Source organism: Taudactylus pleione, unplaced genomic scaffold, assembly GCF_031769625.1.
Source record: "Taudactylus pleione unplaced genomic scaffold, aTauple2 ptg000026l, whole genome shotgun sequence".
In the NCBI taxonomy this organism is placed as follows: domain Eukaryota; kingdom Metazoa; phylum Chordata; class Amphibia; order Anura; family Myobatrachidae; genus Taudactylus; species Taudactylus pleione.
In genome coordinates, this window is record NW_028284428.1 from 36,252,808 (window position 1) to 36,278,454 (window position 25,647).

The 25,647-nt window shown below is 43.7% G+C and overlaps 1 protein-coding gene across 6 annotated transcripts in view; it reads left to right on the forward strand.

The window, feature by feature from the left end:
• SYTL5 (synaptotagmin like 5) overlaps positions 1-25,647 on the forward strand; it is a 297,226-nt gene that overhangs the window by 160,773 nt on the left and 110,806 nt on the right. For 3 of the 6 annotated variants that reach the window (XM_088451681.1, XM_088451679.1, XM_088451682.1), the window contains exons 6-10: positions 8,126-8,242; positions 10,130-10,246; positions 15,784-15,891; positions 19,667-19,816; positions 20,239-20,413. In XM_088451681.1, the coding sequence (XP_088307807.1) occupies positions 8,126-8,242; positions 10,130-10,246; positions 15,784-15,891; positions 19,667-19,816; positions 20,239-20,413 (667 nt within the window). The remainder of the gene's footprint in view (positions 1-8,125; positions 8,243-10,129; positions 10,247-15,783; positions 15,892-19,666; positions 19,817-20,238; positions 20,414-25,647) is intronic. The other 3 variants (XM_088451683.1, XM_088451684.1, XM_088451685.1) reach the window with 3 other exon arrangements.

Below are 25,647 nucleotides of genomic sequence, written 5' to 3' on the forward strand. Positions count from 1 at the left end.
GCGTACAGGAAGTGACATGTCAAGTGTGATTGACAGAACAGGGCGTTTTTGGGTGTTGACGGGGGTGGAGATGGAAAAACGCAGGCGTGGCGAGGCGTTTTTGGGGCGTACATACATTAGCAGATGCGAGCGTAAAATGTGTTTGGACCGACTCATACGTCACTGGATGATCCTCTTTCCCTTCAAAATGCTCGCACAGCTTAGGGTCTGGATAACTCGACCACATTGGCGATGGCCTTCTCCTCCGTCCCGGGACTCCACGATGTTGTTGCGATTAATCGCGGGAGGGCTGAAAAGCAATTAGTGTTGGATTGAAAACCGGCTTGGTATGTGTTTTTAAATCAGTTTTTTGGGATAGCACAAAACCGTACGCAGGTGGAAATCTGAGCTGCTAATGTCAGGATGACACAATCAATTTGCGTACATTTGTGGGGGTTTATTTTGCCCTCAATTTGGTGGTTAGGGCCTATTGTAACAATAATGTCATCATGTTTTAATTTTCTCACCATTTTATTTTTGCCTCTTGAATTTGCCTCGTTATATGAATTTTTAAACGTTCCTTAAAGAGCCCTTTTTTTTATAAATTTATTTTTTTTTTTGGCAATTTTTTGCCTTTTGGTCCAGGATTAAATGTAACCCATTTGTACAATAATTTCACAATCCAATGTCAGATTTTTGGTGTCAATTTATTGGTCAAACAAAAATTAAATTAATAAAAAATTTGGGGACATCTTTTTGTGGCAAAGATCTGTCCCAAAATCCAACAAATTGGCCCAACATAACTGTTGACATAAACATACAACAAAAAATTAAAAACATTTCACAAGAAAGGAGAGGGAAGTTTTGACCAGAAAGGAATATGAGCCAAGCACAGAAGGATTGTGGGAAAAGTCGCCATTGCTGTCACCGTTTTTTCACCCGTTTGGATGGGGGAGGGAGGGTGCCAGACCGGGTCCGGGATGTCATCGGGCTGGCCTGTCCAGAGGCAGATGTTGTGGCCTCTGCACTAGGCACAGGGCTAGGCACATTTGGAGGATTGGCTGATGTTGTGCCAGAGGTGGAGGATCCTGATGTTCCGGCAGGAAGGGAGGTCGGCTCCACCATGTGCTGGCGAACGAGCTGCTCCAGGTGATGCGGATGTTGGCCCTGGTATTTTCCGCCAGGGCCTGACCAATGGTCACGTTGGCCGCAGCATTTTGCTTCAGGGCCTCAGCCACCCGTACCAGACTGGCGTCCATCCTCTGCAGAATCTCCGTATGGAAATCCGATTTGAAATTGAGTTCTGTGAGGAGGGCCACTGCCTGCGAGGGGGATTGCCCTGGACTGGCTTCTGCAGGGTCCTCAGCCGGATGTACTGGTTCCTCCCCTGCCGAGCCAGCAGAAATTCGGCGGCCAAGGCTCCCCTCTGGAGCAGACTCATCCGCCTGTGTCTCTGTTAGGAAAAAAGAGAAAAGACTCACATTAGAATCTACATATTGGCACAATAACATTTCAGAGTTGGTGACATCAAAAGATTTACCTGGGACAACATGAGGAGCCGCAAAGTCTGGCATGTCCGTATCCATGTTGGACACGCCAAACACCTCCACAGGCTGCACACACCCCTGTGCCAGCTCTTCTAAATCCGTCAACTCCAATGACACAGGGGTGGGACCCCCACCTGTCCCCCTTGCATGCCTAGCCCTGTCCGCGAGTTTTTGCTTTAGGCGATATTTGAAGTCGCCCCATCTGTTGGAAAAAATGGAAGCCATTATCCTTTTGTTTAAAATGGTGTTTGTTTTTTGGGGGGGGCAAGTGTTTACTTACCGCCGTTTGACATCCCGGGCTAGACGGACATAATCACCCACCCTATTGACAGCAACGGCTACCTCTTCCCACATTCTCCCCTTCTGGCTTAGACTCATATTCCTGTCTGCCTGTGGCAGGATGTCCACACACTTCTGTATCAAAACCTCCATCTCCTTTCTTGTGAAATGTGGCTGCCTTTTTTTTTTGGCAGCTTTGGCCGGAATACTTGGCCCAGCAGCCTCTTCCATGTCATCCTCCTCACCTATTTGTGTAAATATTCAGATTTCACAAATTCACAACTTGCCCAATCTTATGTTTCAAATTAATCATTGATACAAAATGCATGAAAGGACTTACCGCCTGACTCTTGGGCATTGTTTCCCTGGTCTGTCGCCATGTTTGTGGTCCAAACAAGAAATACACCAGATTTTTAATATGTTTTCGTGACGTATTTATACATGCGTCCTTATTTTGCGGCCGCATCATTGATTGTGCGTTCCTATGATCCCTCCTTAATTTGTGCGGGAAACGAAACACTTTATGGCTTGGTGTGTCTCGAGTCGAGGTGGCGTTTTTGGATTGTTGGAGGTTACCTTGGCTGGAGTTTCTTGTTTGCGGATAAAGGAGTTGGCGTTTGGAGTTTATTTTGTTTGCTAGATTTGCGTTTTTATTTTCCGTTCTCTTTTTTGGTTTTTATTTTTTTGGCCTCGTTTCTTGATTTGGTAAGTTTTGTGAAGTCTAACTTTTGATCAATTGTTGTCTCATTGTGTTTCTTATTGTTTTTCATTTTTGGATCCATAATTTCATATATTTTAGCTTTTTATTAATTTCGGACCCAAAGACCTTTTGATTTGGACTCTTATATATTTGCTCTTGGTAAGTCCATTTTTTTTCTTGTATTTGTGAACTAATTAGCGCATTTTTCTCAGTTTGTATAGTGACTTGTATTTGCGAACTAATTAGCGCATTTTTACTACTTACTATTGTGACTTGTATTTGCGAACTAATTAGCGCATTTTTACTACTTACTATTGTGACTTGTATTTGCGAACTAATTAGCGCATTTTTAAATGCTTATTAATCCTGTAAAATTATTTGTGGTTGCCCTTTCGCTTTTTTGGCAAACATTTCAACCCATTTTGATGTACTGTGTGCAATGTCGTTTTGCTCTTTTGCCAAATGTGTGTTTCGCATATTTTAAGTTTTGTCTAGCACAAAATTTAGAAACAAAAATGCACAGAGTGAAATTTGTCAAATTATTTTTGTGATTAATTTCAGTTTGGACGTATCATGACAATACCCCGGCATGTAAGCAGCAATGGATGGTATCATCAAGCTAAGTTGTTTTTAATTTTCTTTTGTGGTGGGTCCAAAGCCTTACATTCCAATCTTGCCATTTCAGGTTGATCTTGGGCGGATTGTTCTGGCCATGCTCCCGGAAGCCGACCAACCTCAATCTCGTCCCAGGCGTAGGTATCGTAGGCGTGCAAGGCCCCAGATATTTCGAACACGTGTCACCCTTTTTGGAATGCCCGATGATGAGGTTTTAAGACGCTACCGTCTTCCTCCCAAAATCATCATAGACACTCTCTCATTAATAGAGAGTGATCTTGAGCGGCAAATTGACAGTCCAACAGCAATACCACCACTTACGCAATTTATGGCGGTGTTACATTTCTGTGCCTCAGGATCGTTTCAAACAACGGTGGGAATAGTGGCGGGCATCTCACAATCCTCCTTTTCCCGGATCCTGAGGGCAGTGATGGAGGCACTTTTCAAGCACCTCCATCATTTTATTCAAATGCCTTTGGATATGGGTGCCCTTAGTGTGGACAAGGCCAATTTTTACCAAATAGCTGGCTTCCCACACATCATAGGGGTTGTGGATGGTACTCACATACCACTTCAGCCTCCAGCACGGCTGGAGGCCATATTTCGAAACAGGAAACACTATCACTCCCTGAATGTAATGGTGGTATGTGATGCCTCCCTCCAGATCCTGTCCCTGAATGCAAAATTACCAGGAAGTGCACATGACTCCTTCGTCATCCGGCAATCAGGGATATGGCACAAATTAACCAACCTACAAGCTGGTGATGCGTGGCTTCTGGGTAAGTGGAGACCTTTAGTACATAACAATGTTAAGCTTGATACACAGTGATCCTGATGTTGTCTATTCTTTTTCACAGGAGACAGTGGATACCCTTGCATACCCTGGCTGCTCACTCCTTATTTGGCTCCCACACCAGGTCCACAAAGTGAGTTTAATACCGCACTTACAGCCACCAGGCAAGTGGTGGAGCGCTGTATCGGCCTTTTAAAAGGCCGATTCAGATGCCTCCACCGCTCTGGTGGCAAGCTCATGTATTTGCCGGATATGGTTTCGAAAATTGTGGTCCTGTGTGGGATCTTTCACAACATCGCCATAAGGAGTGGTGTTCCAATGCAGCCAGAGGATGCCTTACCTGAGGATGGCCCCCCCGAGGTTGGTCGGAGGTCAGTATGTGGGGGGGCCATACTCGATGATGTGGTGGCCCGATATTTTAGGTAATTATTGATCAAACAACAGTGTGTATACCCAATGTGTTACGGTTTTTTAACGTTCAGCATTTTTTAAATTAATTCTTGCACCATCTTCTGTTTGTTTGCATAATCTTTGGCACTCCCACAATGACTACTTCCTGCTACCCTTCAAAAACCTTTCTGTTGAAACTTCGGGAATATATTCTGACACCAATTTTGCAACGCCATATTTTTGACATCATGTCGGCATGGACCTTCGTCAACCAGTTCTTGATTTGTTGTGTGTTTGTTTAGTGTTTTTGGTATGTGGTGTATTTCTGATTATCACTGTGTGTTTTGTTTGTGAGTGACCACTTTGTATTTTGATTTGTGTTGTGAATAAATATTTGGAGAGTGTAATTTGTTTCCTTTTTGGGCACCTTAGAAGCAAGTGTAAACAAACTCCCAAACGTTAATTTTACCTAAGGGGTAACCCAGTAATGAAGCAAGTGGAGCTAAAATGTAATATGTTTTCGGGGTACTAACCAACACAACAAGGAATCGTGTACAATCAGTTGCCTTCGTAAGATTGTCCTAAGCAGTTTGGCCACCAAATAGGAACCTGAAAAATGGTGTAAACTATCATGTTGACCACCACAAAAAAGTAAAACAACATTGGTACTGGGAGGTGTTTCTTGTGCCTGTTTGCATTCAAAATACAACACACATTCTGTAGTGAGATTCTGTGGCAAACCTTGCTTGAAGAGTCTACTTATGTCAGTGTAAAGAATCTTGGATTTACTCCAAACGCATGAGACAGAGCTTGATTTAAAACTGATTTATGAAGAAACAATTTGTAAAAAAAAAATTAAAATAAATAATTCCTAAGGAGGACCAACAGATGGTCAAGGGCCTGCATCAGCCCGGTGACCTGCTCCCGCATACGGCCCACACAATTAACGATCTCTTCCCGACGCCTCTGTTCCTCTGTGGGTGACAAAAGTTTGGGGATTAATAAATCGATAATGAAGCAACATTGTAAAAAAACACAAAACAAGCAAACCAAAACTTACAAGCTTGTGGGCCAAAAAAACATTACACGGATAAAAGCCAGCACCCCAAAATGTCTAAGGGCAAAAATACAAGGGCCCTAAAAAAACGCACACAGGTGTGATATGTGTATGGTGACATCAGCAGGAACAGGTAAAGACAACCCCCAAAAATACCCTAAGGCGACAAAAAGTCTAAAAAAATGGGGACGACACATGATTACATACAAACAGTTTGTGGTGTCCAAAATAAACTTTAAAAACATACCGTTCTCCAAAACGACAGAGCCAGAAGCCACTCCCTGGACCACCTCGGAGGTGGCTACATTCCCCAATCCGAGGGGCAAGGTGTTTTCAGGATCCTGGGAGGGGGTATTTGGAGGAGGGACGGATGGAGGAGAGGGGGAATTGGGCTGGAGGGGAAGTAGGCCGGAAATTTCGGCCACAGGGTCTGGGGAGGAGGGGGTAATAGAGGAATTGGGGGTTGGAGAGAGGGGCCGGGACCGGCGTCTTGTGTGGCGATGCCGCCGTAGTGTTTGCTGTGCCCCTAAAAAATGACAAAAATATTGTGGTTAGTTTCAACAGGGAACCCAAAAAAAAAAAAAAAAAAACGCAATAGGACAGACATGAAAACATGCACATGCAGATATGACTACAATGACTCAATAGGACAGACATGAAAACATGCACATTCAGATATGACTACAATGACTCAATAGGACAGACATGAAAACATGCACATGCAGATATGACTACAATGACTCAATAGGACAGACATGAAAACATGCACACGCAGTTAGGGCCCACAAGATAAACTTGAAAACCACAGTCCAGAACACTTACTTTCCGCAATCTGCATGCGAAAGCATGCCAGCAAGCGGGGCGTCCGCCGGTGCAGGTCCGACCACCTGCGCTCCAGCTGGCCAATATGTCGGCGTGAGCCGAAGGAGCGCAGGCGTCGACGTACCTCCGCATATGCAGAACGCTTGCGCCTATTGGAGATGGGTGGAGGCTGACTGGTGATCCTCCTGTCCATCACCTCCGTCAGCACCAGCAGTTCGCGCCTGGTGAATGCGGCGGATCTCATGATGGCAATGGTGTTTTTTGGACAAAATATTTTTAATAAAGCACCACAAAACAATTTGATTGGCTAATGTATTTGGGAAATTAACAGGACAAATTCTATTGGTTAGTGTATGAGTCATGTGTTCGACAGGGCCACAAATCTCTTGAGAGTTATGATAGGCTTGATGCAGTGACATGCGTAAGCTAATTTAAATAAAGAAATGAACCACAGAAAAATTGTGGGGAGACAAACAAATAGAACAATTGTTTCATTGGGGCTAACATGTCTTTTGAACAATAAAAGCGAAGGTTTCAGCCGTACGTATTCTGCGAGCAAATACAAACACGGACAAGATTAAAGTTTATTGCATTGTGTTGAAAAAAAAAATACAATTAAGCTAATTGATACATTGATTGGCATGATACGATTGAGGGAGGTAGGCCGAAAAAACGAGCAGGTAATCGGAATCTGACAGTCCCACTTCCGGTTTGTACTTGTGCGTGCATTCCCTTCAAGCCATTTCGGGGATGTACGCTCGCTATTTGGCACGCTCGTTAGTCAGAGGAGGGGTCGCCTGAGTTTGGGCGGATTTTTAGCTGCGTACGAAAATACGAGCAAGTGCTTGAATTTAAATATTTTTTTAACGTACGCCGAACGTGCGTACGCCCACTTGCGAGTGGGTCTGAATCAGGGCCAATGTTCCCATTAACTCTTTTCTTGGTACTCTCAAGCAACAGAAATTTTGTATCAGAGTTATGCTGCAGTTTTTACAGTGTTATCCTTTCTGTGGCAGTGATGCTCTCAAGCAACATCTAAATTTGTGCTTCTATAGTAAGCAGCTGTTTTCTAAGATCCAAAATTCACAATTAGATGAAAATGTCATAAGAGAAAAGTAGAATAAAAATGCAATCCCTGCCAAATACAAGGTTCAGATTGGAAGATGACCTCTATAGTCTTGTGTGCACAGATTCTCCAACCAGGCTTGTGAGGGCCCCAGGGCAACTAACTTTGGGGGCCCCTACCAATACAATTGTCAATAAGATAAGTATTCCCAGCACCACATATGCATTAAATACGCTGCAGTGCCCCCAGATCACATTATGCCACACTGAAACCCCAGTTCACATATGCCACAGTGCCCTTCATCGTTGATGATGTAACTATTTGTGGGGGGGGGCCCAGTGTGTGGGGAGGCTCTGGGTGACCACCCCAGTTGACCTGTAGTTAATCCAGTTTGGGCATTCGCATGTGTCTACAAAGTAAACAATGATTCTGCTGTTCAATTGTTGACCTGAGCAACAGTGCGTTTAGCCACTTTAAGCCTGTTTTCTGCTGAACGCACCTCCTATTTGCAATATATCATGCATCTGTTACATTCTACCAAACCATGCGCAGGTCCCATTCTACACATGTACAGAATGGATCCTGTGATATCGCTCGAAGTGCCCCCTGGGGACAGGGAGTGGGTGTGTCCTGAAATGGCTATATGAGTAACCTGAGGGTTACTCAGATGGACTACGTCCTCGGTGGCACCTGCAGATCACACAAGCATGCAGGAGACATCTATTTACACCAGCTGCCTCCTGCTGCATTAGCTTATGTTAATGTACGCTGCAGCAATACTAACACCATACAACTATGAATCATGCCTGTAGCTCAATATTATTCATATTGTTTTTCTGTTAAATACCCTTTAGCTTACTACATAAATGTTTTCTAGTACTCCGGACAAAAAAACTGGTCAGAACCTTGGCAAAGGAGAAGATGGAAAAAGCATTCGTTCAAATTACGATACCCAGAGTCTGCGGAGTAATAGATCATTATCTCGTGCCAATGGGTAAGAATTGAAAATTGGAGTGTTTCCAGACTTTCCTAGAAAGACCACATGTAGAGGGGGGCAACAAGGGTCTAGTTTTCTCTGGAGTTTGATTATATAAATGTTTGCTTATTTCAAAGTATGAAGCAGTATATGGCCTTGTTCTTTAGAAAAACCATCCTAGCATTTTAGGCAATATCTATGAATCTGTAGGGTGCACCACAGTCCTTAATAGTGTGCTGCATTTCTTTATTGCATTGTGTGTGAAAACGCTAATGTGACATTTCCTGTTGTATAGTACACATCATATAGGTTTTTGGTGACAGTGAAATGATCTTATGGTAATGTGTATATGCATCAAACATTGCCACTCAAGCTGCCCACCTGCTGCTATATTGCATTTGTTATCAGACAATTGGTTCAGTATTTCAGCTTTTGTGGCCAATAAAATGGTCATGATACCAGATAATGAACCTATCAAAATGTATAGAATTATGATTGAGCATGCTGAAAAATTTGCTTGAAATTTGGTCTATACCTTTGTGTAGACTCTTCTTCCATCAAGTAACTGCAGCTGGAAGTGGAATCGGTATAACAATGGATAGGATGCTGGCTGTCAGTACACTGACAGCGGCATCCCGATGGTTCAAATCCCGACAGGGGAACGATAAGTAATGTTCCCCTGTCCTATTTACTCCCTAACCCTCCTTTCCTGTACCCTTATACTAACCCTCCCTACCCCGCACCCTAACCCTCCCGGTAAGTGCCTAAACCTAACCCCCCCCCCTTAGTGTCTAACTCTAACCCTCCCCCCTTAGTGCCTAACCCTATCCTCCCTCCCAGTGGTGCCTGAAACAACCCCCCCCCCCCCCCTCGGAGACTAACCCTAACTTCCCCCCTCCTGCAGCCTATCCCTAAGTCCCCCCGGACTGCCTAAACCAAACTCCCCCCCCCAGTGTGGATGATACTTACCTTTCTCCAGTGTCTTTATGAACGGGATGCCGGCGTAGGCATCCCGAGTCATGTTGGGATTTCGACGCCGGTGTTGTCTCGGCGATCGGGATTCTGGCAGACGGCATCCGGGTTGTCGGGATCTTAACTGCATCCCCTGGAAGTGGAACCGCCTCTCCACCCAAAAGACTTGTCTGGCTCGGGTTGGGTATGAAATCCCGGCTGTCGTGATGCCGCTGGTCAGAATACCGACAGCGGCATCCTGACAGTCAGAATCTCAACACCCATAGGAAGTGACGGTGAGTACTTTTCTAACCCCTACCCTAACACCTACCCTAACCCACCCTCACCGGTGCCTAACTCTAACCTCCCACCCTAGTGCCTAAACCTAACCTCCCCCTCCCCACACCCTAACACCTCCCCGCAACCTAACACTCCCTCCCCGGTGCCTAAACCTTACCTTCCCCCTAGTGCCTAAACCTAATCTCCCCCTCCCCACACCCTAATCCTAACACTCCCTACCCGGTGCCTAACCCTCCCCCTAATACCTAACCCTGCTACCTAACCTCACCCTAACATCCCGATACTTACCTTCGGGATACTGGTGCCGGGAACCCGACCTGACGGGATTTCGGCATCGGTATTCAGACGGTCGGTATCCCGCACGCCGGAATGCCGACTACATCCCGCCTGGGGTTAGGTATCTCGACTTGTCGGGATTTCGACACTGGTATTCAGACCGTCGGCATCCTGCACTTCGGGATGTCGACTACATCCCGTCTGGCTCTGGTCTATAATTCTAGTATAGATTATAAGTATCTATTATCTCCTTATTGTACCACATATTTGCATAACATCATGTAGATTATTACATTCTACCATTCAAATATAGCTCAGTAGTGGTGGATTAATAGTTTTTTATCTATCAAATGCCCCCATTCTTTTTGCTTATTTTAGTACTACTGACAAAAAAACTGGTCAGCGACATGGAAAAGGAGAGGATGCTAAAAGCATTGGTTCCAATTACGATACGCAGAGTCTGCGAAGTATTAGATCAATGTCTCGTGCTGATGGGTGAGCAATGAAAACTGGGGGGGAGACTTCCAATATTTCATTAAAATGCTGCATAAATGCACAGTAGTGGGGGATGAAAAACTCTAGCTTCCTATTAGTTTTATTGTATAAATAGTAGCATATCTCAGAGTATCCAGAAATACATGACATTCAGATTAAAATATTTATAATGCTTCTCTTGATAATTACAATAAAAAAACCTGTGGCAAATGCAGGATTTCTAGAGGGGGTTACTTGATTTTAGAACAATTGTGGCTAGTGTATTAAGCGGGCATAATTACTGTAGCACTGAACCAGTCATAATATATACGTCATACGAAGTACAGTATAGTGTATGTAATAATTCTGACATGAACAGGGCCAGAGATCACAGTATGTCATTATATTTAGGGTCATTCTGCCTCAGCTGAATGTTTTTATTTTAGATGTGGGCTCCATTCCAGATCATTTGAGCAAGTTCGGGAGTCTGGGGAAGCAGCAAAAGAACCTAGCAGTGCTCTGGAAATATACCTACACATTGGTTATGCACTGCATAGTGTATTATTATTCAGTATTAATAATTGACCCTATAGATGGTCTATATCAGTGCACCCCTAACAGTGCATGTTTTCCAGATCTCCTAGTTAGTGCACAAGTGTATTCATTACAGGCTCACATATTTTCAAAGATCAACTGGTGGTACTAATTATTTCATTTGTGTGGTGTGGGTTTGGGGGGGTTCCAGGCAACTGGAACCCCCCTGTGTTTGCCTATGAAAAATATAACATTGTGAACACCAATTAAGAAATGAACAGTTGCAGAAATATAGGGCTTTCACGGGCAATACAGGTTCTCAGGCTTTTTTAACAGGTGGTTGAGACAGATGAACTCATGTTGCAGAAAAAGGCTACAAGGATCCATATAAATATTCATCATAAACATTATGGGGCCAATTCAGAGTCGCAGGCTGCTTTGACCACTTTAACGTCTTTTGCTGCAGCTGCGTCTATGACTCTTCCCAAACTTTCTCATTTTGAGTCACCCTTAGGGTCTCCATACATTTTTCAAGGCACCCCTAAGTAAAAATTATTACTGAGCAGTCCCATTTTTAAAAAAAGTTATGTAGAAATAATGTAATAAGTATTTAAAAAACTGCTATTCTTACCCATTGCCCCCTCCGTCTCTCTCCCATTGCCCCTCCGTCTCTCTCCCATTACCCCCTCCGTCTCTCTCCCATTGCCCCCTCCGTCTCTCTCCCATTGCCCCTCCGTCGCTCTCCCATTGCCCCTCCATCTCTCTCCCATTGCCCCCTCCATTTCTCTGCCATTGCCCCCTCCTCTCTCCCATTGCCCCCCTCCGTCTCTCTCCCATTGCCCCCTCCATGTCTCTCCCTTTGCCCCATCCATGTCTCTCCATTGCCCCCCCATATCTCTCAGTTTGCCACCCTCCATGCCTCTCCATTTCCCCCCCTCCAAGTCCCCCTTTATTTACCTGTAGTTGTGATCGTCCGCGCCGTTCTGCAGCATCGCTCCTCACATCAGACACTTCCTGTGCCACCAATCCCTCTCCCACCTGTGCAAAAAACATTTATGAGGGCTGATTGAAAAGTAATGAGACTGCCTCTGTTTTTCTGTCCCATGGGTAGACGTGGCAACGCTGTGCTGGTTATTGTGAAGCTCATACATCGATGTGTCTGAGCCTGCGGTTGGACTGCCATAGTCTTCTTTGTTTGGTCACAGCGAGTGGAAGATCTTCGTATGTTTCGTCATGGTGGATGAGGAAAACGTGTCTGTGAGATTACGTCAGAGATGTGTGATTGAATTTTGTGTTAAACTTGGAAAAAGCGGAAATGAAACTCATAAAATGTTACTGCAAGCACGGTAGAGAAACAGTTAGCCGTGCTGCAGTATTTCGTGGTGGAAGCACTTCAAGAGGATAATGAGTGAATGACTGACGAAGCGCATTCTGGGAAACCATCCACCTTGGTTACAGATGTCATCATTGCCAAAGCTACGGAGATGTTGCAAAATGACAGAAGGTTAACGCAAAATTTCGGCTTCTCTTGGCATCTCATTTGAACAGGTTCAGCATATTGTGACAAAGGAACTGAACATGCATCACGTGCAAGGTGGGTACCCAGAAATCTCACAGAAGAACAGATGCGATGATTAGTTGAAACGTGCAAGAACACCGTTTGAATGTCGGAGAGGATACCCGATTTCCTGACATTGGTTATGATGTGTGACGAATCGTGGATTCTGCATTATGCTCTGGAATCAAACAGTCTGGTGTATAGAAATATGCGAATTCGCCTCCACCCAAAATATTCTGTGTGAGTCCTTTGGCGTGTAAAGCCATGTTTCTGCTGTTCTTTGATGCGTACGATATGATCCTACAGCACTGGGTTCCCTGTGGACAGACAATTAATGGTGACTACTATGCAAATGTCCTGGAAATCCATTTGCGTGGAGCCATGAGGAAGAAAAGACCACATTTGCTGAAGAAACAGAGGTTTTTGCTACAAGACAATGCCTGACCACATGTTGCTGCTGTTGCATTGGCAGCAGGGCCGGATTAAGGTCTGTGGGGGCCCCTGGACAACAAACTTGTGGGGGCCTCTATGTAACCGCTATATATATATATATATATATATATATATATATATACACACAGTATATCTGTATATATAACTCACACTCATATATAACTGTATATATAACTCACACACTGTATATAACACTCACACTCATATATAGGTGTTAGTGTGTATATACACACATATATACATATACTGTGTGTGTGTAAGCACACTATATACATTATATATATATATATATATAAAAGCACACACTATATATATATATATATATATATATATATATACACACACATACAGTATATATGGCTATATTTAGCTATATATACTGTGTGTGTACACACACACATAGTTTGTGTGTGTGTATGTATGTATATATATATATATATACACACGTGTGTGCATATAGACACAGTATATATAGCTATATACATATACATGTGTGTGTGTATATACACACTAAGGACTACAGTACCTGCCTGTCAGCGCTGAGGTGCACCAAGAGGGAACCATGACTCAACTCTGCTTTATGTTGGAGCCTCGGCTCCCTCTGACTGTCACTGACTGCGACCACCGAGGAGCTTCCTACAGTCAGAGTCTCGTGAGATGATAACGTCAAATCTCGCGAGACTCTGACTGTAGGAAGCTCCTCGGTGGCTGCTGTTAGGGAACAGCCGCCGACAAGAACAATAGCGGCGCCGGAGACAGCTAAATGCTGTTAATAGCAGCGGAGACTCTGGGCAGTGTGTGGGGGCCCCGGGACGATCGCCCCCTTCGCCCTCCCTATAATCCGGCCCTGATTGGCAGCACTGACCGAAATTAATGGGACAGCACTGGAACACCCTCCATATAGCCCGGACTTAGCGCCCTGTGATTTCTGGGCATTCCCAACCCTGAAAAAACAACTGCACAGAGAGTTCTCAACAGATGATGAAGTGAAAAATGCCACAGCTGCAACACTTAAAGTGATGCAACAAAACAGTCTACTGTACGTCGTTGAATCCTTGAAACGCTGCAAAAAATGTATTGAATGTGAAGGACACTACTTTGAAAAAGAAAAATGTTCAGATCCTGTGGAGTCATGTGATTCTGAATAAAAAAAAATAAGTCTCATTACTTTTCAATCATACATTTGACACACACAAATAATACACTGGCTGGCTTCTTTAGTTCACCAGCCTCCACGGAACCCCGGTGACAGTGCCGCGGCACTCCAAGGAGCTGTGGCACACAATTTGGGAACCACTGCTCTATGCTAATGCTAGTGTAAGCTCTTCAATGTTGTTCAAGTGTGCATTTGAATATTCCACTTTGTGCATCTTTAGAAGCAACAATCCCGATTGGTGCTTCATTAGACACAGCCATCAGTTGCATAATCGATACTTACACCATCCCCATGCTAGGTGCAGATTCTTCCTCAGGGTATGGTCTCCAATGTAAGCGATTAAGCGCCTGAGTTCACAACACTCCCATAACACGCCCATAAGACAGTACATCCATGCTTGAGTAGCCGCCGCCCATGAACACCCAACACATATCACACGTCGTGCATCTGACTAGCTACTCCGCCTCTGTGCATACACACAGTGTAATGCGTGGGCAGTAGCAGAACACAGGACTGCCATCAGAAATTATGGGGCCGAGGACTTACAGAATAGACAGGGCCCCCCCTCTGTGTTTTTGCAACTCCACCACAGCCAGCCCCCATGCTTGACTTACCTTCCTCTTGCTGCTCCTCAAGCGACAGCGACATGGCTCCTCTCAGCAGCGCAGCGTGACGAGCCTCCAAAGAAAAAAAACGTTGTTGCTTGACCCCAGTCAGCGAGATGAATTGTGGGTGGTATGGATTGAGGGCGGGCGGGCAACTGGATGGACTGAAGGCAGGCACCCCCATTCTGTCCGGAACTCCAGTCCTGGCAGTCCCCCCTAATGGTGGCCCTGGCAGACTATGGCCATATGGCTGGTGGAGATAATTTCTATAAATCTCAGCATAACTTTCCTTTTGATTGTACTTCTTCATAGATACAAACACTCAGACTTCCTGTACATGGGGTTCAACAATCACTATTCTGTACGGAAGTATTCTGCTGACAAGTGCAGTGCATGGGATTCCCCTGTTGCTAGGAATTTGGCATATGCTGCTTTCCCTAGTTGTGGAAAGCCAAATATAGTGCAATTACTTGCCTTTACTAGCGAATCTGTGATGTCTAGACCAGTGATAAGCAACAGGTGATCCTTGGGCCACATGTACACTTTTGGTGGTCACATAGTGTCAGTAGCACAAATGACATCAGATAGGAGAGCATGCAATCTGCCTCACATGGTTTCTCTCCTTCCTCGTGGGAAAGGTCTTCGTGATTTCTCATTAAATCAAGGTATGGATTTTTTGGGCCGACCCTATTATGTACGATTGTCCTGCAAAGTTATTGTTACTGTTTGGGGCTCATTTCCACATGTGAACAGACGTTTTTTTTATCATGAGGATATTAAAAAACAACAAGCGCAACAGGATGCTATATCAAAATATCTCTACACAATTGTTTTGTGTCTAGCATTACGCCAGAATGCGGTCACGCTCTCTCAGGGGTGAAGCTAGGCTTTCTTTCAGGCAAGGTAAAGACTCGATTGTTATAGCTTGTAACACTTATATTAAATTTATATGCCTGCTGATATATTATTACAGATTTGTGTATCTTTATTTTATCAAATGCATTATTTAACTTACTAAGATTTTATGTAATTTGCGTCCCTTTTGAAGATTAGATGTCCCACATGCGGCCCTTGAAGTGTATCAGCTTGTCAATCACTGGTCTAGATACATGTAATGCCTTTACAGATAGAAAAACATTTTACTGTATATACAATAGAAACCTAATGGCTATTTCCGCTTGGTACTGGTAAGATTGTAATACAGTTTAAGATGTCACTGATTCATTTCCGAGGGTTTCATTTTCATTTGTAGTCGTGGCAAAAGGGTGGGCAAACAGGAAAGAAGTGGAGAAGACTCGATAAGTATTCATTCAAATTATGATACTCGGAGCTTGAGAAGTATCACATCGATCCCTGAAAGGTGAATACAGTAGTTCAGTGATTTACATGATTTTACGTTCTAGATGATGGCAAGCAGTTATGGGAAGCGTAATAGAGTAAGATTACTGTGAGATATCACTATCTATAATCTTCATGGGATTTTCTGTAATCTATTGAAATTACACCGTTATTTATACTTAAATGAGATTAGATATGGATGAGGACTTTAAATTAAGTTTTTAAGAACTCACAGTAACGCTTTACGTGAATTGGGTTATAGTTTTCTTTTCAATGGTTCCATTCAGAAATTTGTATTTACAGAGCAAATAAACACAACACGTAATCTGAAATGATAGAGAATGAAAAATCTCAGTACATAATATAGAAGAGTTTGCTTTCCATGACATAAATTAGAATGTGTGAAATTGTATGCATTTTTTTATAATCTAATTGAGTAGAAGCTAATGTCCTTTATAGTCATCCATTAAAAGATGACTGGCTTTCAATACTGATTAGCTTTCAGTAGGTTTCCAGAAATAGAGTTTAGCGTGTGTAGAGAGAGTAACAAAATAATTCTTATTGAAATGTATTTAGGGCCCGATTCAGAGTATTAGCTCCATTCCGATATTTACGCCCTTGAGAGATAATGGTCAATCTGCATATACGTCAAGTTACATTACTGTAGTCGCTCACTGTGACTATTTACTCAGTGTGATTGACAGTCAGGGAGCGTTTGTGGGAGGTAACAGGAAGTGGCAGCAAAGAATGAAGACACGCCGTGACCGTTTTGGGGATGTGTCACAGTTCGCATCTGTGATCCCGTAAGCAGGTGTGTCTCAGTTTACATGTCCATTCTGCGCGACCATCAGGTTACTCAGAAGACCGATAATCAAAGGATCTGTGATCGATGCTGCGTCTTATTACACAGATGTCTGGATTTGCAGAGCCGCAAGTGGGCGTCTAAATACATTTCTCGGCGTCTGCAACATTTGCATATTTTTACACTGTAGCTGAAAGAAATTGGCAGCTGCGGTGGCATTAGCGTACAACTGTAAATCAGGCCGTTAGTTCTCATATTCTCCTGAAAACGCATTAGACTCCTGTGTATGTCTATTTTGACTTGGAAGGGAAAAGTGCGGCCAAAGGTGTGTCTTAGTATGCTAAGTGGTAGATTAGTGCCACAGCCATTGGGCGTCTCTGTGCGAATACCATTGGCTGCAGCATTAGCATAAAAATGCAGTCACGCTGCGTAAAAGACCACAGTCATGGCTGCAATATTGTGCACCCCTGAATCAGGCTGGTAATCTATAAGACGTTTATAAATGAGTTGTGCTACAGAGCCATCATCACGGCGTTGGAGTTTATACATTGCTCTTTAATCCATTGAAAAGCTGTTTATGGATTTTAGTGCTTGTGCTTTCAGCAGAAAGAATTAGCATATTACGGTGGAATTCAGCAGTCCATGCGTATAACAGGGTAGGATCCCAAGGGAAATGCTTCAATTTGCTATGTGGTTGCATTGCTATTAAGAGGAACGGCTCAAAGCTATGTAACCCTCTTAATTAATATGCCTATTTATGTAACAAATGTATAATTTACTATAATGCTTAATACATCAGTATAATACCCCTCCAGTGGCCATATTATTATGGTAAAGGTTAGGATACTTGCTTGGTGTGATTTAATTCCAACTTCAAAATGAATTATCTCTTAGACCTGGAAACCCCATTATTTGTATTGACAAGAAAAAAAACTTTAAAGAAAACAATGTTAGAACTAAAATACATGTGTTTTTTTCATCACTGCCATAAAATGTTCTTTTGAAGGATAACTTCAACCAAAACTGAGACCCACAAGTTAAACATGATACAGAATATTACTTAGGTCTGGCAATGTACCTGATATGGCAGGTCTCCTAACGTCAGTAACATTCAGTTGAAGCTATTCTCCTGCCGGCAGTATTTTGTAGAAGGACACACTCCTTGTATGAAAAGAGCCTGCCTTAGCTAGAGTGGATGCTCTCATAACTCCCACTGAAGGGTACTGTTATCATAAATATAGTATCATCCCTCGTAAACACAGTGAACCTCATTTGTTTCGTGCAAAATGGCAAAAGTGCAGAGCAGAATCATTTTTGTAAAGCATCAACTGTAATTTTAGTCATACTGTAGGTCATGCATTTATGGAGCAGGATGGCAATGTTTGCGGAGTAGTTGAATCTCGCACTAGCCAGTAGGAGGAGTTAAACAGAACAAGGACATGGGTCTATGTACTAAGCCTTGGAGAGAGAAAAAGTGGATGGAGATAATGGGGTACATGTACTAAGCTTTTGAGAGATATAAAGTGGGGAGAGATAAAGTACCAACCAACCAGCTCCTAACAGCCTGTAAAGCAACAGTTATAAGCTGATTGGTTAATACTTTATCTCCAACCATTTCATCTCTCTCCAAGGCTTAGTATATAGTCTTGCATGTACCAACCAATCAGCTCATAACTGCCACTTTACAGGCTGTGTATGAAAAATGACAGTTATGAGCTGATTGGTTGGTACTTTATCTCCATGCCCTTTATCTCTCTCCAAGGCTGAGTACATAGAACCTTTAATTTCCTACGTTTAGAGTTGATGTACTGTCATGTGGAGGAATGCAAAAATTAGATTTCATTTTTGTGGTGCAATATTTTTTGAATGAGGTGAAGGTTTGGCCCATTTAGTTAGTTCCTGACTTTGTGAAAGGGTGCACAGCCATTTTCCCTCTGTGATACCGGAAATATTAGGTTTCATCCTGTACGTTTAATCGGGGGCCTTTGGGTCCTTCCAGTTGTACTACAAGAGAAGCTTATTCTAGGCACATGTCCTCTACTCATTGTTCAATTTGAGACCAAAATTAGGATCTTAGAAAAACTGAATATTTTCAATACTGTGAAGTCTTTATTTAATATAAGGAGCATCAGGTTGTCATGTTTACCCTTGTGCAAAATGCACACCATCAGGTTTTTCTCCTTCCCTGGAAAACTAAACCCTGGATCATCCACACAGTGCACTTCACAAATGAGGGCCGCTGCTGTCTGTCGTGACTACAGCAGATGTCAGGAGACCCCCTGGATTGAGTGGATCATGAGTAAATTATAACTTACATCTTTGTTTACTTTATAACATTCCACAAAACTGAAACTCCACTGTGGAGTAGAATTAGTGCTTCCTATCCAGTGCTTTAGGCTCCACAATGTTTAGGATTTGTCAGGGCACATTTTCCAGCTATAATAAATCTTACTGTTCTGTATAATAAAGGTACACATTGGGCCTGATTCAGGGGAGCACGCTATTACAGCGCTACACAGTCGCTGACCACAAGCCCGCCTCTGGCTAGCCACACACACACATACCCGGTAATACCACCCAGATATGCCCTCCTAAATTGCCTCACTCTGCTTATAAATTCGTCCTGCGGCTCCCAGCGGCGTCCATTGAGACGCAGATGCAGTGCGACTCAGACGCATATGCAGCCTGAGAACATCGGCCGCTTGTGTGCGACATGGATTCTGCGTGCAACTCTAAACCAGGCCCATTGAATGAATGACATTTAATTGTGAAATATTATAAGAAACTCTTCTTTTAAAGCTACAGTAATTGTTCCACACATACATGCAGTAATCAGCCACTCCAATATCGTACTGTATTAGACAGTTTTGTCCTTTTTACTAATGATTTCATAACATTGTTCATGCGGACAGAGAAAGCAATGCATTATCCATGACAAGCGTACTATATTTGAATTGTTCTGCCACTTTGTGACTTACACTCGTTTGTTTTACAGGAGATCTAAAACGGACATTTACAATCTCCCTGAAGATTCCCAAGCAGACTTTATTCACACTGGCCAGGATAATGTTGATGGAATCAGTCAGGCAAGCTTTCAAATCGACTCTCGTCCCGAATCCAAACGCAACTCACCAGCTTCTGTTCGGTAATGACACAAGAAATTCAGTATTACTTATATATGATAACATCAAACTCTTTTTCACTTTTATTACTTGTGTCACTACAGAATATTGTGAGAGCTCAGTGATACTGATGTGTGTACAAAAATTTTCTATAGTTTCTACGAGGAATGCAGCAAAGCAAACATAGAAAAGGCAGAAATCACAATATTCTATATGTTTGTAATCTTCTGTATTCAAGTTTGTGATGAGGCCACGTGTAATCAGTCTTGTGGCAAAATTCTGGACTCCATATAGGCCCTTCTTTTCTGTCTGCAAGCATAGATTAACATTTTCATATTATATATATATATATATATGTGGATATTGTATAAGGAAGTTGTTGTACTGTATGTCAATATTACTTGTATTATTATTATTATAATTATCCTTATTTGTGCCAATCTAGTGGAAGTGTCCTTTCCTTGAACACAAGTGGTTTGGCAGGTAAAGCTACTGGCAATATGAACTCAGCACAGAGTGCCATAAAAAGCAACAATTCCAAGACCAGCACAAGTGCAATAGTGCACCAAAGTTCACCGACACCAAGCAAACACAGCACAACTTCGAAACGCTGCAATAAAGTGAGTGTTGCCTTATATTTGACAAATTGGCTATAAAATTACTTATTATTATTGTAATACATATGAACATGAACAATTTGATGTTTGTAATATAATTTAGAGCAGGGTTTCCCAAATTCTGCCATTTCCCATATTTCGCCATCACAGTCCAGGTGTTAGGGATATCCATGCTTGAGTCCAGATCAAATTGTCTGAGGTACTAATTAGGCTCACCTGTGCTCAAGCATGGATATCCTTAAAACCTGGACTGTAATAACGGAGTTTGGAAAACTTTGATTTAGAGTCATTTACAAATGTGTAAATGTGGCAATGCACCTATTAGACGTTTAGTGTATGCATAGACAGACACCCACATTCTACTTTGGGCATCTGCCACACACCAACAAGGATGCCAATAATTCCTGCTTACTACGCTTTTAGGACCCCACTCATTAATTTACACTTTTTGTTTTTTCTAACAGAGCCAGCCCTGGGCATAAGCCACATAGGTAAATGCCTAGGGCACCATTTCTCCACGGAGACTCCCAGCAAGCACAGTTAAGCCCACCCCCACGTCACCTAGGACATATAGACAGGAGGAGTCACCACATGATGTAACCTCTCAACAGCAGCGCTACAGTTAAAAAGCACTGACTGTAGTGCCGCTGCTGGGAGATGTTGTGTGTACTCGCGGCTCCTCAATGCGTCTCTCCACCATATCAGTGCCAGTGGGGAGAAGGATGGTAGAGTCGCCAACAGACCACATGAACTCTAACCAGCAGTGTGATTATGTCAACACTACCTGCCAGTCAGAATGTGGGGCAAATTTTATGTGAACTGGGGACAGTAATTTTTGGCATAATCTTGTGAAACTGGGGGCATCAATTTGGGCATATTTATGTGAATTGGGTGGTGCAATGCCTGGCACGATCATGTGAATTGGCTGCACTTTAAGGGGCACCAGCTACAATCTTGTGTAGGGCATCGTATAGGCTAAAGGCACCTCTACCTCCTAAAATAAGCTTGAAAGATGTGTGCACATGACATTTTTCTCCATTGTATACAGCTGTGGCTTCAACTTTTTTATACCAGGGCACAACAAGCAGCATCAGATGCAACCCCTACTAGAACCTGGGTAGGGCAGCCGTAATAGCAGTGGAGTGACTACTTATTAGAAGCACTTTCTCTTAATTGCAGTCTGGACTGGCAGACCCAGAGAGGAAAATCACTTCCCCCTGGGATTGCTTATCCTGCATGCGAGTAGCATACAGCGCTTCCAATGGAAAGACAATGCCCGGCAATCTCTGAGGGTGGTGGATTTTGCAACCCCTTGGTAAAATCTGCCATTGAGTATACGGAATAGGTATCGGTGAGCATATAAGTAACATCAAGGTTGGATGTGGAGAACAGCGATATCCCTACATTTTAAACAGTTCCATAATTCTGATCCCTTGGGATTAGAGTTTGTTGCATTTAGATTAATACTACCCAACTGGAGGGGGGTGACCATATAAAGCACATCAATAGAGAAGAGCTGAGAGCCATAATTACAATGGACCCCGTGGCACCCAAAGGTTTAAATAAAGACAGTGGTGAGGTTTATAATTTGTGGGTAATCGTATGTGTATCCGCCACGAACTATACTGTTTATCAGTTTCACCCTAAGACTACCTGTCAGGGTTTTATTTTATTATAGCCAACACTTTTTCTACTCCTTAGTTCACTAACCATCATGATTATAGACGACTATATGGCAGCATTAATTACCCTCTGTGAATATTGGCGAAGGTGCACTACCACTATGCTTAAATTAAGCTTGCCACAACATTATTTGTCCTATAATTAACAGTGACCTAACAGGACATGTGCCCTATTAATCATTAAAGTGAACACGACACAACAGATACAGCTGAGTTGTATAACACTCACTGATTGTGTAGTAATCCAATCTAACTACCCACTATAACCAGTGGCTTACAGGTTCATAACGACGGTAACCCCTTCAGAGAGACAAGCTCCCCTACTAATGTTACTATGTTGTGGGTTAGCTAGAAACAGGTCAGGGTCACTTATTCTAATTACCTTAGATACCGGTCTGTAGTGTTGCATGCGAAATACATATTTTACAGGACTGTTCTTAGATTTAGTATACTTCAAATATAACTCAATCACAGTTTAAAAAAAACTTTATTTTTCTGGTATGGCTCGGCAGATGACCCCGTCAGGTTTTGCTCTCCACAGAATGAAGACTGAAATAAATTCATACAATGCATAGACTACTACAATTGAGACTTGAGCGTACACATGTTGTCTGAATCAACTCATTGAATAACACACTCACTAGTTTATCTAGTAACTTCTAACATCGCTTTTGAAGAACACTCCTATATTAAACAATATGGGGTATTTTCCCCGGAATTTAACGTTAAATATTTTTTATACTGCAGTATTACTTAACCAACCTGATAACTGTTTCTAGAGCATATACTCTATTTGTGAGCTCGTTGGTGCACGCTATTTCTTTGTTGATTTTTGATAATATTTGCAGGGCAATATCCGGTAGAAAACTGTAATAATAACTGTAATAAGTTTTAGTTGTGCTGGGAAGCGTCACTACTATCAGCGTATTCCTAGGCTTATTTTCCACTATCCTGTAGAGGCATATAGGCCCTCATTCAGAGCCGTACGCTCTGAGCAGAGCGCACGCTCTGCATGAGGGCCGGGCTCCATTTTCATGGAGCGTCCTCCTGGACGCTCGTATAGCTGTGGGTCACCACCCACAGGCTATACGAGCGTGCATTTTGATGGCCGCGATGGTCGTGACCATCGCGACCATCGAAATTGCGAGCCGGAGCCTGCGGTTGAGGTTTTCAACCGCAAGCTCCGGAGTGATTTTGGCTCTATCAGAGCCAAAATCACTCCCACTGACATCACTAGTGATGTCAGTGGGCCGGCTTCTGACGGGAGGCGTTCCCGTGGGAACGCCCCCGTCAGGGAGGCACGCCCCCGGCACGCCCACCAAAGGGGGCGTGCTGTCAATCAACATTGACAGCACGCCCCCTTTGATCGGACACAACGAGCGAAGGAAAGTCCTTCGCTCGTCGTGTCTGGCGCATGCGCACGACGGAGCTCCCTCCGTCGTGCGCATGCTCAGTGCAGACCATCGACCCACTTGCGAGCGGACAGCCGCTCGCGAGTGGGTCTGAATCAGGCCCATAGTTTACTTTTAAGAGTAGGACTACTTAAGTTGTCTCACTATCCCCTCAAAAACTTTCCAGCAGATTAAATGTATGTATATATATTTTAAAAACTGAACTTTCAGCTGGTATATGAAAGATCTCCTTATCCTTATTATTCCGACTTTAAATCAATTCAAGTGTAAAGTTATTCCTAGGAATTGACAGATATCAGTCAAGAAAGTGTTTTAGCACTAGCTCCTGTTCTTGCATAATAACTGATAGTCACTGTACTGTGCCAAATAACTTCTCTACACTATGAATAAATAGTTCTGTCTGTTATTGAGGTCTGCTCTGTGTACTGCTTGCAGTGTAGGGGTTAATTATGTTTCTCACAGTGCTGCTCAGAGGGACCTGACCCCCTAGACCTTTGAATTGCTGGACAGCTCTGGCTGTCTTCAGCCCTCTGCACGATGGCATGCACCTTCCCGTCTTCAGTCTTCAAGAGGACCTTTGTCAGAGGACACCTCTAGACCCCAGCAACCAGTCAGTCCACCTCACACAGCTGCTGTCTTCTTCCTTGATGCACTGTAATTCCCTGGGCTTGGGGCTGTCTCTCCTCCACAACAGCCATGCCTCCTGGTCATCCCTCCTCACTGCGAGTCACAGAGGAGAGGCTGGTCCTGGATCTCAGTTCCGCCTGGGTCTCCCTTCAGGTCTGAGTCACTGCACTGCCGCTGCCCTCACTGACATCCAGGGGGGGTGACACACACACGCCGAGGTAATCTCCACAGCGCAGGTCTGCTCCCTCCCACTGTTACCTCACCGGATTCCCCAACGGTCCGGGAGTGCAGCTATTTATAGTTTTTCCACAGCACGTGCCAGTTCTGTTCCCGCCAGACCCACGCGCTGCTCACCACCTCCTGCGTTGTCCTTGCGCCAGCCAGAGTGAAGCAAATATCCCCTCATTTGTCTCAATGAAATGAGAGCTGTGGCCACAAGTTCATGTCCAGTACAGAATTGCTGCATAACATTTAAATAAGCAGCATGGCGTCAGCAACCAAGGGTTAGGTGCTGTTGTAAATTAAAGTAGGAGTAAGTGAGGGAGAAGCACATGAGGGAAGAGGGCCCTGCTCGTGAGAGCTTACATTCTAAAGGGGAGGGGGCAGACAAACAGGGGTGACACAGATGGGCTGGATTGTGAGGAAGGAACATGGAGTAGTGGGTTAGGATGAGAGCTGGAAAGCTTTGAGGAAGAAAGGGTCATGAGAGCCCATTTCAAGGTTAGGAGCCAAGAAGCAAAATTAACATGGAATTTTGAGTTAAGGCCAGGGGGACGAGGAAAGGCAGCTACTTGAGGAAGTTGGAAAAGGCCACTGATATGAGCATTGAATGCAAATAATGAAGTGGATAGCTTAGAAGGTAAGAGTTGGTGGGAGTGACCAGATGATAGAAGTACCCCAACACCAACACTGTGGCAACCTCCAGGCCAGGGAGTGTGAAAGAATTTGATGCTCCCAAAGGAGATGGCTGCATGAGAAGTGGTGTCAGATGGGTAAGTCCAGGATTTGGTGATGGCTAGGAGATTGAAGGAATTGAGTATGAAGCCGTAATGGACAGGGACCAGTAGATTATAGACAGTACTGGCATTCCAGAGGAGACAGAAGAGAGGGACAGAGTTGGGAGAGAGAAGGTGATTGTTAGGGTTGCTGTAGTGTGGGGTTGAGATTGATTTAGAGAAGGGGGATAAGGAGAGTGTGGATATGTGGTGGGCTTCTGAGTGAGGAAGGGTGACAGCAGGTGGTGGGCAAGGTGGAGGTTTAGTGTGGTGTCGGTTGAGAAGAAGAGGTGTAACTTGGAGAAAAGGGAGGGTGCAGGGCTTATGAGTTATGGGAGATGCAGTGGAGAGTACTAGATGGGATGAAGGGAGACAGAGGGGAGGAGGGAGGGATAGGAGAAAATGGAGGAGACTATGGAGGGAGAAAATAAATGGGAACTGGTGGTAAAGGAAAGTATTATGTAGCTTCTGAGTGAGGAGGGGAGTAGAAGAAAAGAGAGACATTGCGTAGATGAGGGATT